Source organism: Bufo gargarizans, chromosome 2 (genome assembly GCF_014858855.1).
Source record: "Bufo gargarizans isolate SCDJY-AF-19 chromosome 2, ASM1485885v1, whole genome shotgun sequence".
Classification (NCBI taxonomy): domain Eukaryota; kingdom Metazoa; phylum Chordata; class Amphibia; order Anura; family Bufonidae; genus Bufo; species Bufo gargarizans.
Genome location: NC_058081.1, coordinates 62,225,790 through 62,245,090, shown reverse-complemented (window position 1 = coordinate 62,245,090; position 19,301 = coordinate 62,225,790). Strand labels below are relative to the sequence as shown.

Genomic DNA, 19,301 nt, shown 5'->3' with positions numbered 1-19,301 from the left:
CCCAAAACGCGGATGCGCCAAAAATACGGATGATGTCCGCGTTGCATCAATTTTTTTTTTACAGATCCATTGCAAGAATCCCTATTCTTGTCTGCAAAACGGACAAGAATAGGACATATTCTATCTTTATTGCGGGCATGTCTGCATTTTTTGCAGATAAGTTACGGACCAAAAATACTGTTGCGTGAATGGGGCCTTATGTTGGGCCCCTGCCGATCAGATACTGAAGGCCTATCCAGAAGATAGGAAAACCCTTTCAACCATTTGTGTCTGTCTATCTAATCTTATCTTAATCTAATTTTATTGTATTATCCATCTATCGATCTATGTATCATCTGTCTTCATCGTCATCATCATCAATCTATTTATTTCTCTCTCACATCCTGCCCTTTGTTTCTACCTCTTATATCTCTTTTTGGACCAGATGTCTCTTCCAGCAAAATGTTTCGTCATGCTCCCTTGGAGCTGCTGCATGCAGTCTCCGAAGAAAATATAACAGCAAATTTCCACCATTTTGGAATCACCCCAAAGGTACTAGTTACACAATTGTCAATGTCTGCTTAAAGTGGTTTTCCAGGTCTTTAATATTGATGACCTATTGTTAGGATAGGTCATCAATATTAGATACTGTCGGTGGAGGTCTGACTACTGGCATCTCCACCCATACCGAGAACGAGCATATCTCCAAACATGGTGTATTGTCCAGAAAATGTACTGCATGCTCAGTCCCATTCATTTGAAAATAGCTGAGATAGTTATGGCCCACCATGGCTCCTTCTGTTATCTTATGGTGGGGGTGCAGGGAGTGAGACCCCCGTAATCTGATATTGATGACCTAACCTAACATTAGGTCATCAATAAGTCCTGGAAAACCCTTCCTAATAGGTGTCTGTTCTCTCCACTGTGTTGTCTACAGACCTTCCTTGCCAATGAAAAGCTTGCAACATTTTACCGTATCCTATCTACAAACCAGGATCAGGATGATGTGGAGTTCATATCCACCATGGAGGGTGAGCAGCTTTCCAGCAGCATCACAATAAATGTGATTATGAATGATTCTAGAAGTCATAATAATGTCTTCCATCCCCACAGCTCGGGATTATCCAATCTATGCAGTACAATGGCATCCAGAGGTGAACCGCTTCCAGTGGCGCAGTGATCTTGCCTTTCCACACTCTGTCAACGCTATTTGGATATCACAATATCTTGCAAATTTCTTTGTGGATGAAGGTAATCATGGGAGGTCCTTAATTTAATAGACTTTTTTTATTTACTAAAGCACAAGTCCCATTTTTATGCATTCATGCTCCTGTGTCCTATTGTAGGGGTTCTCTACTTTGGGAAATCACTATGTGTTAGGAGCGTCTCTTGATGTTAAGCCAATCACAAAACATCTATAGGGTAGTGAGTGTTCACTTTCTCTATACCCCCACTACAGGAGAAATGAAGTATTACACAGTGACTATTAAAATCAATAGGCTGTCTATGTAATGCAGAACAGGTCTTCCATCGAGAGAGACACTCTTTACTACCAGTCTCCACTCTGACCAAAACATGAGGATCCTAAACAGAGGACTCCCAAAATTAACTATACTTTTAACTGAAAATCCCCTGATGGGGTAGATTAAAACTGGTTATGGATACATTTAGTTTTTTTTTATTTTATTGAAATGTATGTAATTAAGTTAAAATCCTTTTTGGTAACTTTTTACTATTTGGCTCCTGCTCCTGCTCCTGCATTTTGACAGCTCGATCTTCAACCACTCCTGAGCGATCATATAAGCTGAATTATGATCAAATCAAAGTTGGTCAACAGTTTCTCATTTATCACTTTCATCAATGTTATGGAGCTGAGAAGAACTGAAAAGAATATCGCCTTCTCTGGAGGACCCATGCGTTAAATAGAAAAGTCTATTTACTTCAATGAGCACCTTGTAAGGCCCCATGCACACGGCCGTGTTTCACGGCCGTGTGCGGGCCGTGGAACCGCGGCCTGGATCCCTCCTGAGAGCAGGAGCGCACGGCGTCACTGGTTGCTATGACGCCGTGCGCTCCCTGCTGCCGCCGCAATACAGTAGTACACTGGTATGATCTATACCAGTGTATTACTGTACTGTGCCGGCAGCAGGGAGCGCACAGCGTCATAGCAACCAGTGACGCCGTGCGCTCCTGCTCTCAGGAGGGATCCAGGCCGCGGTTCCACGGCCCGCACACGGCCGTGAACAACGGCCGTGTGCATGGGGCCTAATGCTTCATTTCCTCTGGGGTGGCACTGTAGGGAATTTCTACACTTGATTGTCCTGCAGATAAATCACTGTGATCAATTTATTTTCAAGGAACCCTTCGACCAAAATAAGGGTTACCCAAAATGGACAACCCTTTAAATGCATTCACAATCGACAATCATGTCTGTACTGTACAAAAAACACATAATAGTTATAAGTGTAGTGCCCTGGAGAAAGGGTAATTTTAACTATGGACATTTGTGGACATTTGCCCTTATTGCTACTATGCAAAGCCACCAACTCCCTGCTTTATTGCACTTTGAAAGGTTAAAAGGGGTAGATAAAAGATTTCCCATATCCACAGTATAGGGGATAAATTTAAGATCGGTGGGGGTCCTAGTGCTGGGAGCCCCACCAATCACAAGAATGGGGGCCCCATAGCCCCTGCTGCTTCCTACAATCTGATAGTTATCCCCTAGCCTGTGCATAGGGGATAACTTTTATCTACTGGAATACCCCTTTAACTTGCACTGTGATGTATGCTGTTGTGTGCACGTGTACAGTTTTATACTGTTGAACTGAATCTTATATGTTTATTGTAATACCGTGTATCCTTTTTATTTGCACAGTTATTGCACTCCTCTATGCAAAGGATTAATGCACAACCAGCTAATACTAAGAGATTTTCAGACTTTCTGTCATGGATCAGCGTGGGTAAACCCACTGTGCCACTGACTGGCTATACTCTGGAGGGGCTGTCGGGTTGTAATAATTCAATTAAGGATTATTATTTATGGTCATAAAAATAATTAATCATAAAAAATAAAATTTATGAAATTTGTCATAAATTCTTAAAATCATGACCTGGTGAATTGTGGACGACCTAATCGATACAATTCACATCTGAGTCCGACTATTTCCTCAGATAAATAAGTTCTTTTTGACGTGAGATGACGTTAATGATAAAACATGTAGTTCTGCATTATACAATAATACACAGGTATTATAAAAATATGCAGATTTATTGGTTACAAGATTATAAACATAAATAAGTAAATAAACACAATGATACATGCAAATGAATATATATAGCATTAATATAAAGCATTACAAGCTTAACAATACATGTGAGTGGAAATAACTTGTCACATTATAACAAAGCTATTATTAGGTTAGGATATCAAAGTAGGAACATAAGTTATATACAGTACTGCTGTTCAGAGGAAACATCATGATATCAGGATGGGCATGTCTAATCCTAGACATCAATATGGAATGCTAAATACATTCTGCCCCCTCTAACCAACTACACATCACATGACTTCAGGCATGGGCAAATCCATCCAAGGATATAACTTAGAAGAGATAACTGTATCCTTCCGCCCCATCCTGGACTATTTTCACACATATGACTTTGGTAAGACTATTTAGACAAATAACAGGGATCTAGGATCATTGCTAGACCATATCTTAGTCATAATAAGTTTTTATTGGATTTTCTTCATTAGTGAGAGAAAAACAGTTTTGCATACTTGTGTATATGTACAGATGTACAGAAGTACAGTTGGGACAAATAGCTGTCAATAGGACATGAGAATCATACTTTTACATGTATTGCAGTTAATTGTACATACAATAAAAATCAGTTATTATGTCACTGATCAAGTATGTTAATTAGTTCAAGTAAAGAAATAATACAAAAGAAAATTATGAAATTAATATATGAAAGAAAAACTAAAAGTAAAAGTAAAGTAAAAACATTTTAGAAAACATTATTAACATTCCTCTGTTGTGAGTACGTATTTGTATGTCATATTCATTAACATATTTAGTGGTTTAAAGGTTTGACCAGTCCTTGACCTCTGTTATATGCATAATTTTTATTTTGCATAGTAGAACAACCAATTCCTCCATTTTCTTTCCATAATACCTCCCTTCCCCCTTATTGTTGCATGTATATGTTCATTTATGTAGTTTTTTTATACTAATTCTGTAACTTCACTTACTTTAGGGATCATATTTGTTTTCCAATGTTTTGCTAACTAGGTGCGGTAAATTATGAAGATATGCATTATGGGTGTTTGGACTGATGGGTCTATCGCTTCCATTCCTATATTTAGTAAGGCTAGTTCCGGAGTAAGCAGAATGTTTTTTCCTGCTATCATGCTGATTAATTCATGTAAGTCCTTTTTAAGTTTTCCCAACTTTGGGCATGTCCAAAAGATATGAAAAATAGTACCACATTGGTTACAATTCCTCCAGCACATATTCGAACATGAGTTGTAAAATTTGTGTAGCTTTACTGGTGTGTAATACCACCTAGATATTGTCTTGAAAAATTGTTCTCTGTGGTTGGTGCAAGTAGTGGCTTTTTTAAGCAAGATCATTGCTTTGCTCCATTGGTGTGCGTTCAAAGGTTTATTCAAGTCTGATTCCCATTTTTGTTGATAGACAAGTTTATCTTGTGATATATCATTGTTTGCTAGATCATATATTGTTTTGAAATGGTTTGTTGTTTGTTGGCTAGATGATATATCTAATAGATTTGATAAGTTGTGTGGTAGATATATTTCTGTGTGAGGGTTTTTAAAGCAATATAGGTAGTTTTATCTTTGTTAGCTAAGTGAAAGCTATTTTGGAGGTCTTCAAATTCTAAGATCTTATTGTCCCTAATTATTTGCTTAAGGGATGAGATTCCCATGTCCATCCATGGATCTATGTTTTTTAGTGTTGTAAAATGTTTAAGATGTGTTAGTTTTACATCATGTTTTGTCAAGTTTGGAAGGTTTCTGTTTGTTTTGAGGTGTAGGTTCCAAGCTTCTAGTGTTGCTCTAATAGTGGGTATACACGTCTTCGGTAAGTCAGAGAATTTATTGGCATTTACTATAATTTGTGGCCAATCGGAAGTTTGGAGGGAGTCTGTTTCTATTTGCGACCATGGTTTCAGTTTATCTTTGTCTTTAAACCAATCTATGGATTGTGCTATAAGGGTGGTATTGTGATATGCTGCTAAGTTTGGAAATGCGATGCCTCCGTTTGAAATCTTTTTACTAAGGATGTGTGCCGAGATTCTGGGTTTTGAGTTTTTCCAAATAAAGGAGGAGGCTTGGGCTTGTAATTTTTTTAGAAGGGTACAGGGTAGCGATATTGGTATTGTCCTAAATTTATAGAGGATTTTTGGCAGAATGAGCATTTTGAAGAGTATCAATCTACCGAACCAGCTCCATTCTCGGTTTGAAAATGTGTTTATTTCTTTTTGTATTTCGGTAAGCAGTTTAGGGTAATTTTCTTTTATTAGTGTTTGTTTATCTGGAGCTACTTCTACTCCTAAAAAGGTTACTGATTTAGGGTTCCAAATAAAGTTGTAGTTTTGTTGTATTTTGGCTATAATATTTTTGTCCAGTCTTATTCCCAATATGTGTGACTTATTTTGGTTTACTTTGTGATATGATATTAACCCGAAATTGTTAAGTTCTTTTTGAACCTCTCTGACAGATTGATTTGGGTTTGTTAATGTTAGGATCATGTCGTCTGCGAACATGCAAATTTTGTATGTTCTGCCGGATATTTTGATGCCTTCAATTTTTCCATTGTTCCTAATGCTTGAAGCTAGGGGTTCTATAGCTAATATAAATAAAATCGGCGATAGGGGACATCCTTGCCGGGTTCCATTACTTATGTAAAAAGCATCTGAGAAAGTTCCATTGCACTGGACCCTAGCTGATGGTCTCGAGTATAGTGAGAAAATAGTCTTAATGAAATTTTCCGGGAATTCAAATTGTCTGAGGACCGATTTCAAATATTCCCAATGAAGTCTGTCAAACGCCTTCTCTGCGTCCAAGGAGAGGAGCAGGGAAGGCGTTTTCTTCATTTTGGCCCAGCAAGCTAGATCTATAACTCTTCTAGATCCGTCATATGGTTGTCTATATTTAGTAAAGCCCACTTGGTCCATATGTATTAAAGAAGGTATTATGTCCTGTATTCTATATGCTATTAATTTTGCATATAATTTTATGTCTGTATTTAACAGCGATATAGGCCTGAGATTTCCGGGACACGTGGGCTCTTTCCCAGGTTTGGGAAGTGTAATGATGTTCGCCTCCAACATTTCTGAGGGAAATTCACCGTCTTCTCTGGCTTTGTTAAAAGTTTTAACTAAGTAAGGAATCAGGACATCACTGTATGTTTTGTAATATTCTGATGAGAAACCATCAGGTCCCGGGGATCTACCCGACTTTAATGTCTTGATTGTCGCTCCTATTTCTGCATCTGTAAAGGGCGCATTAAGTGATTCTTTAGCATCTCTAGTTACTTTTGGTAGTTTACAATTGTTTAGGTATTGTTTGTGTTGTGCTTGAGTTGGGTGGAATAGTGTGGTGTCATCTTTTAAGTTGTATAGGTTTTTATAATATTGTGCAATCTGATTTGCAATCTCTATTGGGTTAGATATCTTCTCCTTTGTCGAATCATTGATTAAATGGTTGATTCTAAATTGGGATCTAATTGGCTTTGTGAGGCTGGCCATTAACTTTGAGGGTTTGTTGAAATCTCTGTAGTATTTCGCTACTATGTTTTTTGTCGTTGTTAAATGTTTTTTAACCAAAAGTTCATGTAGTTTGAGTCTGGTGGATGTAAGGGCTTGTAAAGTGACATATGAGTTATTTGATTTGTGCAACTTCTCTAAGGAACTGAGTTTTTTCAGGGTTTCATTGATATCTTTTCGGTGTGTTTTATTAAATCTGGCTGTCTGTTGAATAATAATCCCTCTGGAAAAGGCTTTATGTGTCCTCCATAATAGTATTGGGTCATCTGTTGAGTTTTGGTTAAATTCGAAAAATTCCGTTAGTTTGTTTCTAATAATTCCTTGCGTTTCTGGGTTTGAAAGGATGAAGGTGTTGTTTTTCCAATAAGGGGCATTTTTTTGATGGCCTGACAATTTTATTTCAAGGGTGATGGATGCATGATCTGACCACGTGATGTTGTTTATTTTACACAGTGGTATTTCGTTGAGGGTTTGGGCTTTTGTAAGGAACATGTCGATCCTTGCGTAACTATTGTGACTTTGTGAGTAATGGGAGTAGTCTCTCTCTGTTGCATTGAAGCATCTCCAAACGTCGTATAGGGCATTTTCTGTTAGCCAATTAGTGATGATAGTTCTATTTTTGTTCCTTTTGCCATTCGTGTCTATTTGTGGATCGCAAATTGAGTTAAGATCTCCTCCTATCAGTAGGGTGCCTTTCTGTAATCTGTTTACTTTTTTCATTAGCTTATTTAAAAAACTAATTTGGTTATTATTTGGGACATATGCATTGACTAGCGTGTAAGTGCTGTTGTTTATTTTACATGTAAGAATGATGTATCTACCTACTGGGCTATAACATTGTTCGATCAGTTGAAAAGTTACTGAGTCTTTGATTAAAATGGCTACGCCCGCTTTTTTTGCACTTGTATTTGAGTAGTAAATTTTTGAGTACCCTGGAATCCTGATCTGGGGGTGAGCATCGCTTTTAAAATGTGTTTCCTGAAGGAAAGCAATATCAGGTCTAAATTTTTGTATGTCGTGTCTTAAGAAGGAGCGTTTATGAGGACTATTTAATCCTCTAACATTGTAACTTAAGATTTGTAGTGTCATCCTGATCTCTCCCTTTCTCGATCTGACAGTCGAGAGATCTGTTTGTGTGGAGAAGATGAAAGAGAAGAAAATAAAAATAAATAATATATTGTCTGGTCTTACCCTATTGAGGTCGGGGTTCCACACAATGAAAGAGTTGTTGACAAATATTCGATCCTTAGATGAGTTCTAGCTTAGCAATTCGATCAATGTTAGGTATACATATGAGAGCAAGGGAGAAAAAATGTGCAGTGGTTAAAGGTCAGTGTCAAGGACTGGTCAATATATGTTCGAGGATCCAAACAATAACAGTTATAGCAAACAATAACTTAGCACCGGGTTACCGATGTTACAAACAACTATTATTAATAAAGAATAGTATAAAGACTTAGAGTAGCTATCCGCTACACAATTTGGGGTTAATTGTATAACACGAAAAACAAACTTCTAACAGTTAGGCTTGGTAAGTGAATGCTCTTTGGCTGTCCTGCCCATATTAGCATTTAGAGTATTGTTATTAATTTTATTAGGAGAGTTCCTATTTTGGGGATTAACTCTTCAGCGTGGGTTATCTCGGTGCTGTCTTTCTCTCTTTTGTGCTCCTTTAGAGGAAAGTCCTGTGTCTTCAACTGCTATATCCCATCTTTGCAGTAAATCTAGACCTTGTTCTACTGTGGATACTATTTTCGTGTTTCCTCCATCTTGGATTAATAGTTTGACCGGAAATCCCCATCTATAGGGTATATTATGGTAGCAAAGTGTATTAGTGATGTTCTGAAATTTTTTCCTGCTTTGTATAGTGTACTGAGAGAGGTCTGTGTATACTTGAATACTTTTGAACTCTTCCGGCAAGGATTTAATTTTCCTAAATTCTTGAGTAAACTGCTCTAGTTTGACCGGAAATCCCCATCTATAGGGTATATTATGGTAGCAAAGTGTATTAGTGATGTTCTGAAATTTTTTCCTGCTTTGTATAGTATACTGAGAGAGGTCTGTGTATACTTGAATACTTTTGAACTCTTCCGGCAAGGATTTAATTTTCCTAAATTCTTGAGTAAACTGCTCTTTAATCTTGAAGAAGTGAATTCTTGCTATAGTGTCTCTTGGTATTGACGGGTCCATTCCTCTTGGTTTGGGTAGGCGGTGAGCTCTATCTATTTCCAAGTCGTGCTGAGAACAGTCTTTGAGCACCACCGCCATCAATCTCTGTAAATAGGCAGTGAGTTCTGATGGTTGAATATTTTCCGGGATACCTCTGAATTTTAAATTGTTTCGTCTATTGCGGTCTTCCAGATCTGCTAATTTCATTTGTAATCTCTCGATGTCGTCAGAGTTATTGTTGGTGGCGTCAGCAATATCGTTATGTGATTTGCAGATTTGTTCCATCTTGGATTCGATATGTGATACTCTCGATTCTACTTTTCCTATTTTAACATTTGTAGCCGTAAGAGCGTTGTTAATTTCTTTGGAGAAGGATTTGTGGAGGAGGAGTATTGTTTCTTTTATGAAGGATTCGGAAGCAGTTTTGTCCGTAGCTGTGATAGAGTTTAAATCTGCATCAGTATTTGATTCAGTAGTAATGTCTTCCGTGACGGCAGAGGGTTCTTTTTTATTTGTTAAATCTTTCTTTTGATCTATTCTTGCTTTTTGTTTGGTTGGGCTTGAGGTATCGGATGAGTTATCTGAGCGATTTCCATCGTCTAAATTGTCATCTAGGTTGTCTATTGTTGAAAATCTGTTGTTGATGGATTTGTTTGGCTTTATTTTTGAACCGTTTGCTTTGCTTTTTTGTGAGCTATGCATTCTGTTGACTTCCGTGTGCTCGTATTCATAAAAATGAGTAGAAGTTGAAGTTCTTGAAGGAGTACTTTGTTGATCAAAATTACTTATTCCTCTTGTCTGATATGGGTGGCTGTGTTTATATTGGTGCATAGTACAGTACGATTTGCGATGTTGAAATTGTATAGGAGGTTTTTCGTACTTATTAGGTAATACCTTTGTATTAATTAATATTATTTTTTTTTGTGTGCTTATCTGTACTTGTCTGTGCCTTTAACCTTCTTTCCTCTTTTGTCTGAAATGCTTAGCTGATACCTCCTTAATTTTCTATGCAGCTTGAGGTATAGAAGTAAGAGGATTTTCTGGTGAGAGGGGCCGCTTTTATTTTCTATTGTGCCTGTGGACGGTTAGGCTGCGCTGTTTATGACAGGTTCCTCAAAGTCCAGGATTAAGCCTGTATCCCAACCTCTTTTTGCTGACCACAGACCCCTCCAAAGGCCCACTAGCAAGCTCCCAATGGATGCTTGTCTGCTAGATATATGGTGAGTCTCTATTAATTTGTGTTGTTGCTTGCAGTCCTTTCTGCTTCACTACAGATTATTTAAAGTACCGGCCTCTCTGTGTCCCCACAGCTCCGTTTTCCCCCTTTTGCTTTCACTGATTTTACTTAGCTGGTGGGGGTTCCTCTCGTCGCTGCACTGCTGATGCCGTCAGGCGCTTCACCGCCGGTGTCTCTGCAGAATGCTTGCGAGGTGAGTCTTTTCAGGCTACTTCCTCCGGCGTCTCCCTCTGCAGCTGTTCGCGCCTTTTCTCCTCCTCCCGCTCGTCGCAGTCCGGTCTCCGTTCCTCCTGCTAGCGCGATGGCGAGCGTGTCCAAACTTTGCCAGAAGGTCCTCCGTCCCTTTCTCCCACTCCTCATCAACTCCTGCGTCCGCCCTTTCTCTGTGATCCGCTTTAATTTGTGGTTTTGGGCAGCGATAAGCCGGAGCTCTGCTTTTTAGCTTCCGTGCAGCATGAAAGCCAAGCCACGCCCCCCTAGATCATATCTTAAATGGGAAGGACTTTGAAATAAGTCTTTCCTGTATATATATATCTAAGCAATTATTTAATGCTTTGCTAGATTATGAGTCTTGATTCTTCTGCATGTAGAATGAAGCCTCACAATATCCTAAGACTACATCTCAATATGGAGATGATCAATTAATTCATTTATTTATTCGCCAATCTAGATGGTATAATTTCACCCACACTATCCAATTAGTCTTAATAAAATGAAATATCATTTTCTGTGTCTCTTACCAAGTCCTAGTAGAAATCTCACTTCTGCTCCTAGGAAAGCTGGGTGGTCCATCATAGCACATCTCACCATGGCTTTCATCTTGATAGACCCCTCTAAAGAGCTTAACTTCTCTTTCCTCTCTTTCTTGTGTGTATTTTTCTGTGATTTTTCTCCCCCCTGTGTATGGTTTATGAACACAAACTTATCAGTTAGACACACCTTCCTAGTTTGGAAGTTTCCAATGATAATCGGATGGGCGTGACTATTGATAAGAAATGACATCATAACCTTACCCAGAATGCACTTTTGCTACTGTTGTAATGTCACCTACTCATACCTAGGTGGCACTGCTGTGTAAGCTTTTTGCATCCTAGTATAAAGGGTTAACTTCTGTAAGTCTGAATAAAGGTATAATATACATTTTGACCTTAAAAGCTTTAATTCAAGGCTATAGGGATTAGATTTGACACTTGTAGCAATTAGAGACAGACCTCTAGGCGTCTCTCTAAATGTTTCTCACATTGTTTATTTGTGTATCGTAAATAACTTGAACCTCCTTGTTTTCTCACAGAGATACCAGTATCTCCTGTTACACCAAAGATGTGAATAATTGTTACAAAACACACATCTTCACAGACACTCTTTTAGAGACGAATACTCTCCTAATGAGAAATATATATAATATACTGGATACATGTTGTCTTCATAATATATAACAGTATAATATAATATATATTATATGTTCTACTGATTGTCTTATGCTAACGACTAAGGTTCATTAAATGAATACATGAATATTATATATTTGCTTCATTGATAAATGCCTAATTGTATAGGTAATTATCACCAGCTGCATAGAGCTTATCTTTAACTCCCGTCATAAATTTATAAGTAGACAAAGAGGCCTCTTTTCAGACTGGTACATTCATGAGAAGAATAACACTAAAAAGTAGAAACCTTCGTGTGACCTTATTGTGGCCTTCTCAAGACATACAAAATTGTAACTAAAGTCGAGCATGGCTCTTAAAGGGAATGAACATTCATCTTGACTAAAATAATTGGATATCAATGCATTTAACTATGAAAAGGCACAACAGGGCGTGTCTTCATTAGAGCCTCTGGTGGTGAGGATAGACTTGAGCCGTTAGGGTAGTTGCCAGGGGCTACTCCAGAGCAATCCCCGAGTCAGTGGCAGCTGGTCCAGGTGGACCAGGAGATACCTGAGTAGGTACCAAAGTACAAGCGTAGTCAGGCAGGCAGGGTCGTTACTAGGAGCAACAGTGAGTACTGAAGGATGAGGCAGAGGCGTAGTCAGACAGGCAGAAGGTCAGGGCAGGCGGCACAGGTATAGGTCAGGCAATCTGGGTCAGCAACAGGAGAGACAAGGCAAGCAGGCAGGGATCAGATGAAAAGCAGAGTCCAGGAACAAAGTACAAATCAGGAGCACACAAGAGTATCAGAAACCAGCACACTCAAGGACCTTGACACTGAGGCAACTGGGAAGGGGCTGAATCACTTAAATACCTGCAGGAGAGCCAGGGTTGGTCATCGAGGTCACCTGACCTAACCTACACAGCCCAGGGAGTGATGCGCTCTGCCCTTAGAGCAGTGTAATACAAAATCAGCCAAACTTGCTGTGTCTAGGGCTAAGTGGAAGCTGTGGAGCGAAATTCTCAAAAGCATTACCACCTACAGAAACAGAGCCCAGGAAGACAGTGGTGAAATGGGAAGCACCGACCACAGGTCACCGCTGAGCTCGGTGCCCGGGACTGCGGCGATAAGTGGGGGAACAGCAGCGTACAGCAGCCGCTGTTACACTTTTTACCTATATAATGAGAAGTTAGAAATCTCCCACAGTTAGTATAAGGGACTAAGCAACATTTTGGAGGAATATAAATAGACACATTGACCTTCTGACTTTCTGGTTTAGCTCTGTTTATTTTTTTATTTTTTTTACATCCGAAGGCTTGTTTATGTCTGGAAAAACTGTTCATTCCCATAGGCTTCTATTGAATCTCTATATAAGTCTATGGCAGACTGAAACTGCAACAATGTTTCTGTTTAGGCTGTGCTTTTCTACTCCACCCCTCCCATTAGAAGGTTCTAGTTACGTTATAAACTGTATCTAAGGAGAGCAGTCAGAGCCCCTAGTTGTCTGCAGATTGTGACAAGTGTTTTGTAGAAGAGACTCTGCCAGACTGCATGAGTGACCGGAATAGGATGCTTAGATGGAGATACTGAGCCACTGACCCTGGACCACCAGCCATTTGGGCCAGGATATAAGCTTTCTGAGAGAGATAAAGAGAGAGAGAGAAAAAGGCAGCTAGCTCAGGACTTTCCTCAGTGCTGAACCTTGTTCTGCCAGAGAGGAAACTGGTGAAGCCAAATCAGTGCCTTACCTCTATTGTTTTTTTACTTGACATCCTCCACTAAAGAAGAACACTGGTTAACTGCAGACCCTGACTCACTGGTCTTATTTCCCATTGGGGTGCACCACACCTTACCACCCCCCCCCCCCCCCCCCAGTGAACAGCAACACATGGCGATACCTTGATAGTGTCCAGGGAACCCAGTGTAGCTTTCGGACAAGCCCAAACCTGGCCACTGCACATATATTTCTCAACCCCCACCCAAACTGGAGAGAGAGGAATAAAAAGAACAAAAGAAAAAACTTTAACTTCGTCAGGTAGTAACAAGATCCAAAGGAACCATCCACCTATAAGTTTTGTTGATGATCTCTTAGTTGTAGACTGCAGCCAGGAGTCATGGAGGATCTGGCATCACAATTCTTAGTAAAAATACAATAATTATAAAGATTTTTCACTGTCTTCTTCTGTCTTACAGCCCGAAAGAATGCAAATCGCTTCTCAAACCCCAAAGAGGAAGAATTGGCTCTGATCTATAACTGGCCAGTGACGTACACAGCTAATATCAGTGGCTATGAGCAGGCGTATTTCTTCGATTAGTCATCTCTGACAAACCTTGACCAAGGCTTTATCAAGACAGTATCAAGATTAAAATCTTTCTTCAAGAACCACAGACCTACATATGGATGGAGTGTCACAGATTTCTCCTGTTAAATAATGTCAGATATGCTGTATTCTGGTTGGTTGCCTGTCTGAGGCAGTATTCATAGGACCAGGTACCAAGGGTACATGCCCTGGGTCTCTTTGCACTCTCAATCACCACATTAAGTTCTGTCTACCTCATCCCCTGTACCAGTGCCCCAAGTGTCTACAACCACCTCTATTCTCTAAGGGTTGATGTTCATGTTTTGAGGGAGAGCTCATTTAGGCTACTTTCACACTAGTGGCAGCCTTCTCCGGCAGGCTGTTCTGGCGAGTGAACAGCCTGTCGGATCCGTGCTGCCGCTAGTGCACAAGGCTGTTTCGGCGGGTGAACAGTCTGCCGGGTCCGTGCTGCCACTAGTGTGAAAGCAGCCTTAGTTTCATTCATTAGATGTATCATAAGTCTATAGAAAATAATATCAGTTTTAAACATTGTAGATATTTTACATTTTTTTTAAACTTCCCAGAGAGCAGCCATATTGGAGACACACACCTCCTTCCTGTATTGTCTTTATAGTCAGTACAGCGCTCTTATGACAGGTGAAATGAATGGCAGTTGACAGAATTGACAGAAAAATGTAGATTACTACAGGCTCCATGGGGCAATGGAGTACAGAGAGACCAGAAAGTGACAGGAGATTGTATCTGTGTATATAGCGTATAATGTTGCTAGCCTGCCTTATCTATGCCTCCAGCAGTACAATAGAGCTGCTATTAACTTATCTACTGTACTTTCGATTGATGAGATGAATCTGTTCTGTCTAAATCTATACAGCAAATCTACAGAAAGCATCACATTTCAAGATTTTTATTGTTTTGGACAGCAACAAAAAAAGTAATAAAAAACATAAAAGAATGTTTATTTATCTGGTTGAAATACTGTAATATGTAATTTTAAGCAGGCGCTAGGGACAGTGCTATGAAAGACTCCATTGTGCTGAAAAATCGATTTACAAGTTCAGGGAAAGATTATTCAAGGTGTAGGGAAAGGATAGGGAGGCATTATTTACGCTATAAAAGGAGAACAGGGTGCAATAGGGGAGTATATAGCCTGGGTAATAGGAACGATTCTATTACACCTTGCTGCATAATTGGGGATCCAAGTTGCAGTTATACTGCTGCTTTTAGGTTGTTTGCACTATATGATACATCAGTAATTCTAGCAAACCTTGCTTGTGATTGGGGTGCAAGTTTTGTGTGATACAGCCATTTACGGGGTGTATTAATAGGAAAGATACATACGTCCTATTAGCCGTTCTGCGTTAAATTTTACATAGCTTTACTTTTTGGGGGGGTTTATTAATAGTAAAAAGAATATGTCTTAATTGCCATTCTGCGGTTAAGTTACATTGTACTACAGCCTTTTTTGGGGTGTATTATTTTAATTTTAATTAAATTATTTTATTATACAGTATGTCAGACAGACAGGTGACAGGCCCCTTCAAAGGGAACGGGCAGTGGCCAAAATGTTTCTGTCGCAGGCAGAAGTAGCAGCAGAAGAAGGGGGGGTCGCAACGAGAGGCCTGAGCTCCCAGCATCATCTAGCGGTTATGTCTTGACCAGAAACCCATCGGTGCTTGAATTGTTGACTCTGTCTTCGACTTTGTCACAAGTGACATCAGACACTCCAGCCAAGAGTCTGTGGGTTCCTCTGACAGGACGCTTAGTTGGCATGGTCCGGGAGCAGGCCCTGTGCCCCCAACTGTCCTCAACCTGCCTCTGTAGAACAGAAGGTGGGCCAGTCCTTGAGCCTGTCGGTGTCTGCCAAAGTGCAAGGCAGCGCTGACATGTGGAGATGTAACTACGATCAAGGACAATATATGTCCTCTATGGCTCACTGGGTAAATGTGGTTCCTGCCCAGCCACACCAGCAACTTGGCCAGGTGACACTGCTTCCTCCATCCAAGTTCTCACACCGTTGGTCCTGCGACAATGTCCGCCTCTGCCTCCTCATCCTCCACTGTGTCCTCAGCCTCCACCGTGTCCTCAGCCTCCACTGCAGTGCTCCTCCAGCATACCACATGTGCAGGGCACGGCGGTGTCACGCTGTTCTGCACTTAGTTTGCTTGGGCACACATGTGAGGAACTGCTCATCAAGAAATTGAATCCTGGCTTTCTTCTCGACAACTCAAAATTGGAACCATGGTGACCGACAACGGGAAGAACATGGTGTCTGCGCTGCGTCAAGGAGGGCTGAGCGATGCACTCTGCATTGTGCAAGTGTTCAATCTGGTTGTAGAGCGGTTTCTGAAGTCTTCACCTCATCTGCAAAAATCCTGAAAATGTCCAGGAAACTTTGCATGCACTTCAGCCACTCGTACACCGCAGAGCACACCTTCCTTGAGCTGCAGCGGCAGAACGGCGTCCCCCAACATAGGCTGATATGCGACGTTTCCACCCATTGGAATTCCACCCTCCATATGTTGGACCGATTATATGAACAGAGAAAGGCTCTAAACTATTTCTTGATGATACAGACAGACAGAGGTACTCCCCTGTTTAACTTCGATGTTAGCCAGTGGCAGCGCAAGTGTGACACCTGCAGTTTGCTTGGGCCCTTTGAGGAGGTCACTTTATTTGTCAGTCGCTAGGACTACAGGATGAACAACGTCATTCTACCGATTCATGTCCTGGAACAAATGCTGCTAAATCTGGCTGGCCAGGGGACAGGAGACGTGGCGACTACATCTCATGGCCACATGAGCCCTGTGGGGGCTGAACTAGAGGAGGAGGAGGACATTCGAGCACAAGCAATGCATAGAGAAATGGCAGTTTTTTCTACACAGGTGACAGGAGAAGGAGGAGCAGGCGGAAGAGCTACAGGGCGATAAGGAAAATGAGGCAGAGGACCCAGACACACCATGGCAGTATGCAGTGAAGATGGAGGCAGGGAGTACCTCCGAGTCACTTGCGCAAATGGCCCGATGCATGCTCAGTTGCTTGCATAGTGACAGCCGAATTGTCACCATTCAGCAGAGGGATGACTTCTGGCTCTCCACCATGTTAGACCGCTACTGGTCCAAAATGGGGGCCTTTTTTCCACCCACTGAGAGGTAGGACAAACTGAACTACTATTGTAGTCAGTTGGCCGCTGCCTATGTGCGCCATCGCCCATCCTCACGCAGGTCTAATCGTTCCACTGTAATGGCTGCTGGAGGGAGGGATGCAGTGGCAGTATAAGCTCCATCAGTAGCAACTTAAGTCTAGAGTCGCAGATAAGCAGTTTTCTTTACCCGCCTACTGAAGAAACTACGTACTCGCCAGCAGCAGAAGCTAGACATAGAGAAGAACCTGAACCAGCAGGTTGTGGCATACTTGGAGTGCACCCTGCCACCCCACATCGAAGATCCCCCGGACTGCTGGGCAGCCAAACTCTATTTGTGGCTGCAACCGGCCAAGTTTGCCCTGGACAAGCTTTTCTGCCCGTACTGCAGTGTGGCATCAGAGTAGGTGTTTAGTGTGGCGGGGGGCCATAGTTACCCCAAGGAGAACTCGCCTGTCCACCCAAAATGCAGAGAAGCTGACCTTTGTGATTTGAATCGGGCATGGATCAGCCAGGATTTTCAAACACCAGTGCCTGATGCATCAGACTAGATGATCCATAATGCAACACCTAAACTTTGTCAAAAGAGACCTGCTTCTGGCTACCTACCTGCTTCAGCTACCATTCTGATGCTCCCACCCGCTTGATGCCTGCTGCCAGGTGCTCCTACTGCCACCCACCATCTTCAGCTGGTACTGGTATTGCCCCCCACTTCCCCACTCTGTTACTGTACCACTATGTGTTCTCCTCATGCTGCTGCCACTTCATCACTCTGTGGTCTCCTCATGCTGATGCCACCTCACCACTCTGTGGTCTCTTCATGCTGCTGCCACATCAACACTCTGTGGTCTCCTCATGCTGATACCACCTCACCAGTCTGTGGTCTCCTCATGCTGCTGCCACCTCACCACTATGTCAATGGGCCACTCTGTGGTCTCCTCATGCTGCTGTCACTGGGCCACTCTGTGGTCTCCTCATGCTTCTGCCACCCTCCCCACTCCATGACTGGGCCACAATTTTGCCTTTTTGGCCTGGTTGACATCATCATTTATTTGACCCTTCTTCTGATCTGTCAGAAGGAAGGAAATATGAGACGCACAATGGATCCTGTCTATGTAGCAGCTGTAAGGCCTGTATGACATGGTCCCTATTTCGCATCAGAATTGGCTTATGATTTGGTAGCCAAAAGCAGGAGTGGGTATAAAACATAGAAGACATGCAAATATTCCATTCATGTGTCATCTCTGTTTTGGATCCACTCCTGTTGTTTTTTGGCTTTAGCAATACTGATGGATTACTGACCAAATGCTGACCGAGTGAAGGCGGATGCTCAACAGACAGAATCCGTTTTTTGGGTGTTATTGTTCTGATGGATCATAGGAAGAGCAAAATAATCAGTGACATCAACACAAACTTACTGCTGACCCTCTCCACTCTGTGAAGGGAAGGGGGGGCTCTACTTGTATCAGCTTTTAAAAGAACAGGTTCTGTAGAAATCTATGTGGAATCAGCTGATGATGGTGTAAAAGGAGTGCGCTCTTTCATGCTATAGTAGGATCTTGGGCCTCTGCACGGTTCTTTATACCTGGTGCTAATATTGACCTGTAAGACTGAGTTCACACTTGAGTTATTTGGTCAGTTTTGGCCCCATAACTGCCCAAATAAGTGAAGTGTGCAGTGATCCAAAATCAGTGTTAAAGAAAGCATACCGCAATGTAGGGTAGGTGCCCCAAAGCATAACCATTTCTTTTGATAATCACGGTCCTCTTATTCTGATATATGCTACTTTTATTTTCATAAAAATATAGTTTTCATTGCACCATGGGTGGGGCCAGTTCATGCTGTTCACCTGGCCTCCCTTTTGACATCGCTACTGGCTATGAAATCTCAGAGGACTATCAATCAAACAAGAGGGGAAGGCCTAGGTGGCATTATGGCAAAGTAATGGTGCACCATATGGAGAGGGCCTGCCTATGGTGCACTGAAAATCTTATTTGCCTAAAAATAAAAAGAACAGATGATTATGTTTCAAGGCACCTACCTTACATGGCGGTATGCTTAGTTTGAAACCAAGTTTGGAGGTGGTAGACTCCCGTTAACCTCCTTGCATCCTTTATTTAATAGTACAGGGTGGGCCATTTATATGGATACACCTTAATAAAATGGGAATGGTTGGTGATATTAACTTCCTGTTTGTGGCACATTAGTATATGTGAGGGGGGAAACTTTTCAAGATGGGTGGTGACCATGGCGGCCATTTTGAAGTCGGCCATTTTGAATCCAACTTTTGTTTTTT

General features: G+C 41.3%; 1 protein-coding gene across 2 annotated transcripts in view; it reads left to right on the top strand.

Annotated features, from left to right (window-relative positions):
* LOC122927317 (gamma-glutamyl hydrolase-like) overlaps positions 1–14,818 on the top strand; it is a 30,453-nt gene extending 15,635 nt beyond the window's left edge. Inside the window, exons 7-11 of one of the 2 annotated variants that reach the window (XR_006387777.1) lie at positions 425–531; positions 917–1,010; positions 1,093–1,230; positions 4,272–4,404; positions 13,739–13,766. Coding sequence is in view for 1 of the 2 variants with exons in the window: in XM_044279044.1 (XP_044134979.1) it covers positions 425–531; positions 917–1,010; positions 1,093–1,230; positions 13,739–13,860 (461 nt within the window). In the remaining variant the exon portion in view is untranslated. Of the gene's footprint in view, positions 1–424; positions 532–916; positions 1,011–1,092; positions 1,231–4,271; positions 4,405–13,738 lie in introns of both variants that reach the window. The other variant, XM_044279044.1, reaches the window with a different exon arrangement.
* Positions 14,819–19,301: the final 4,483 nt, after the last annotated feature.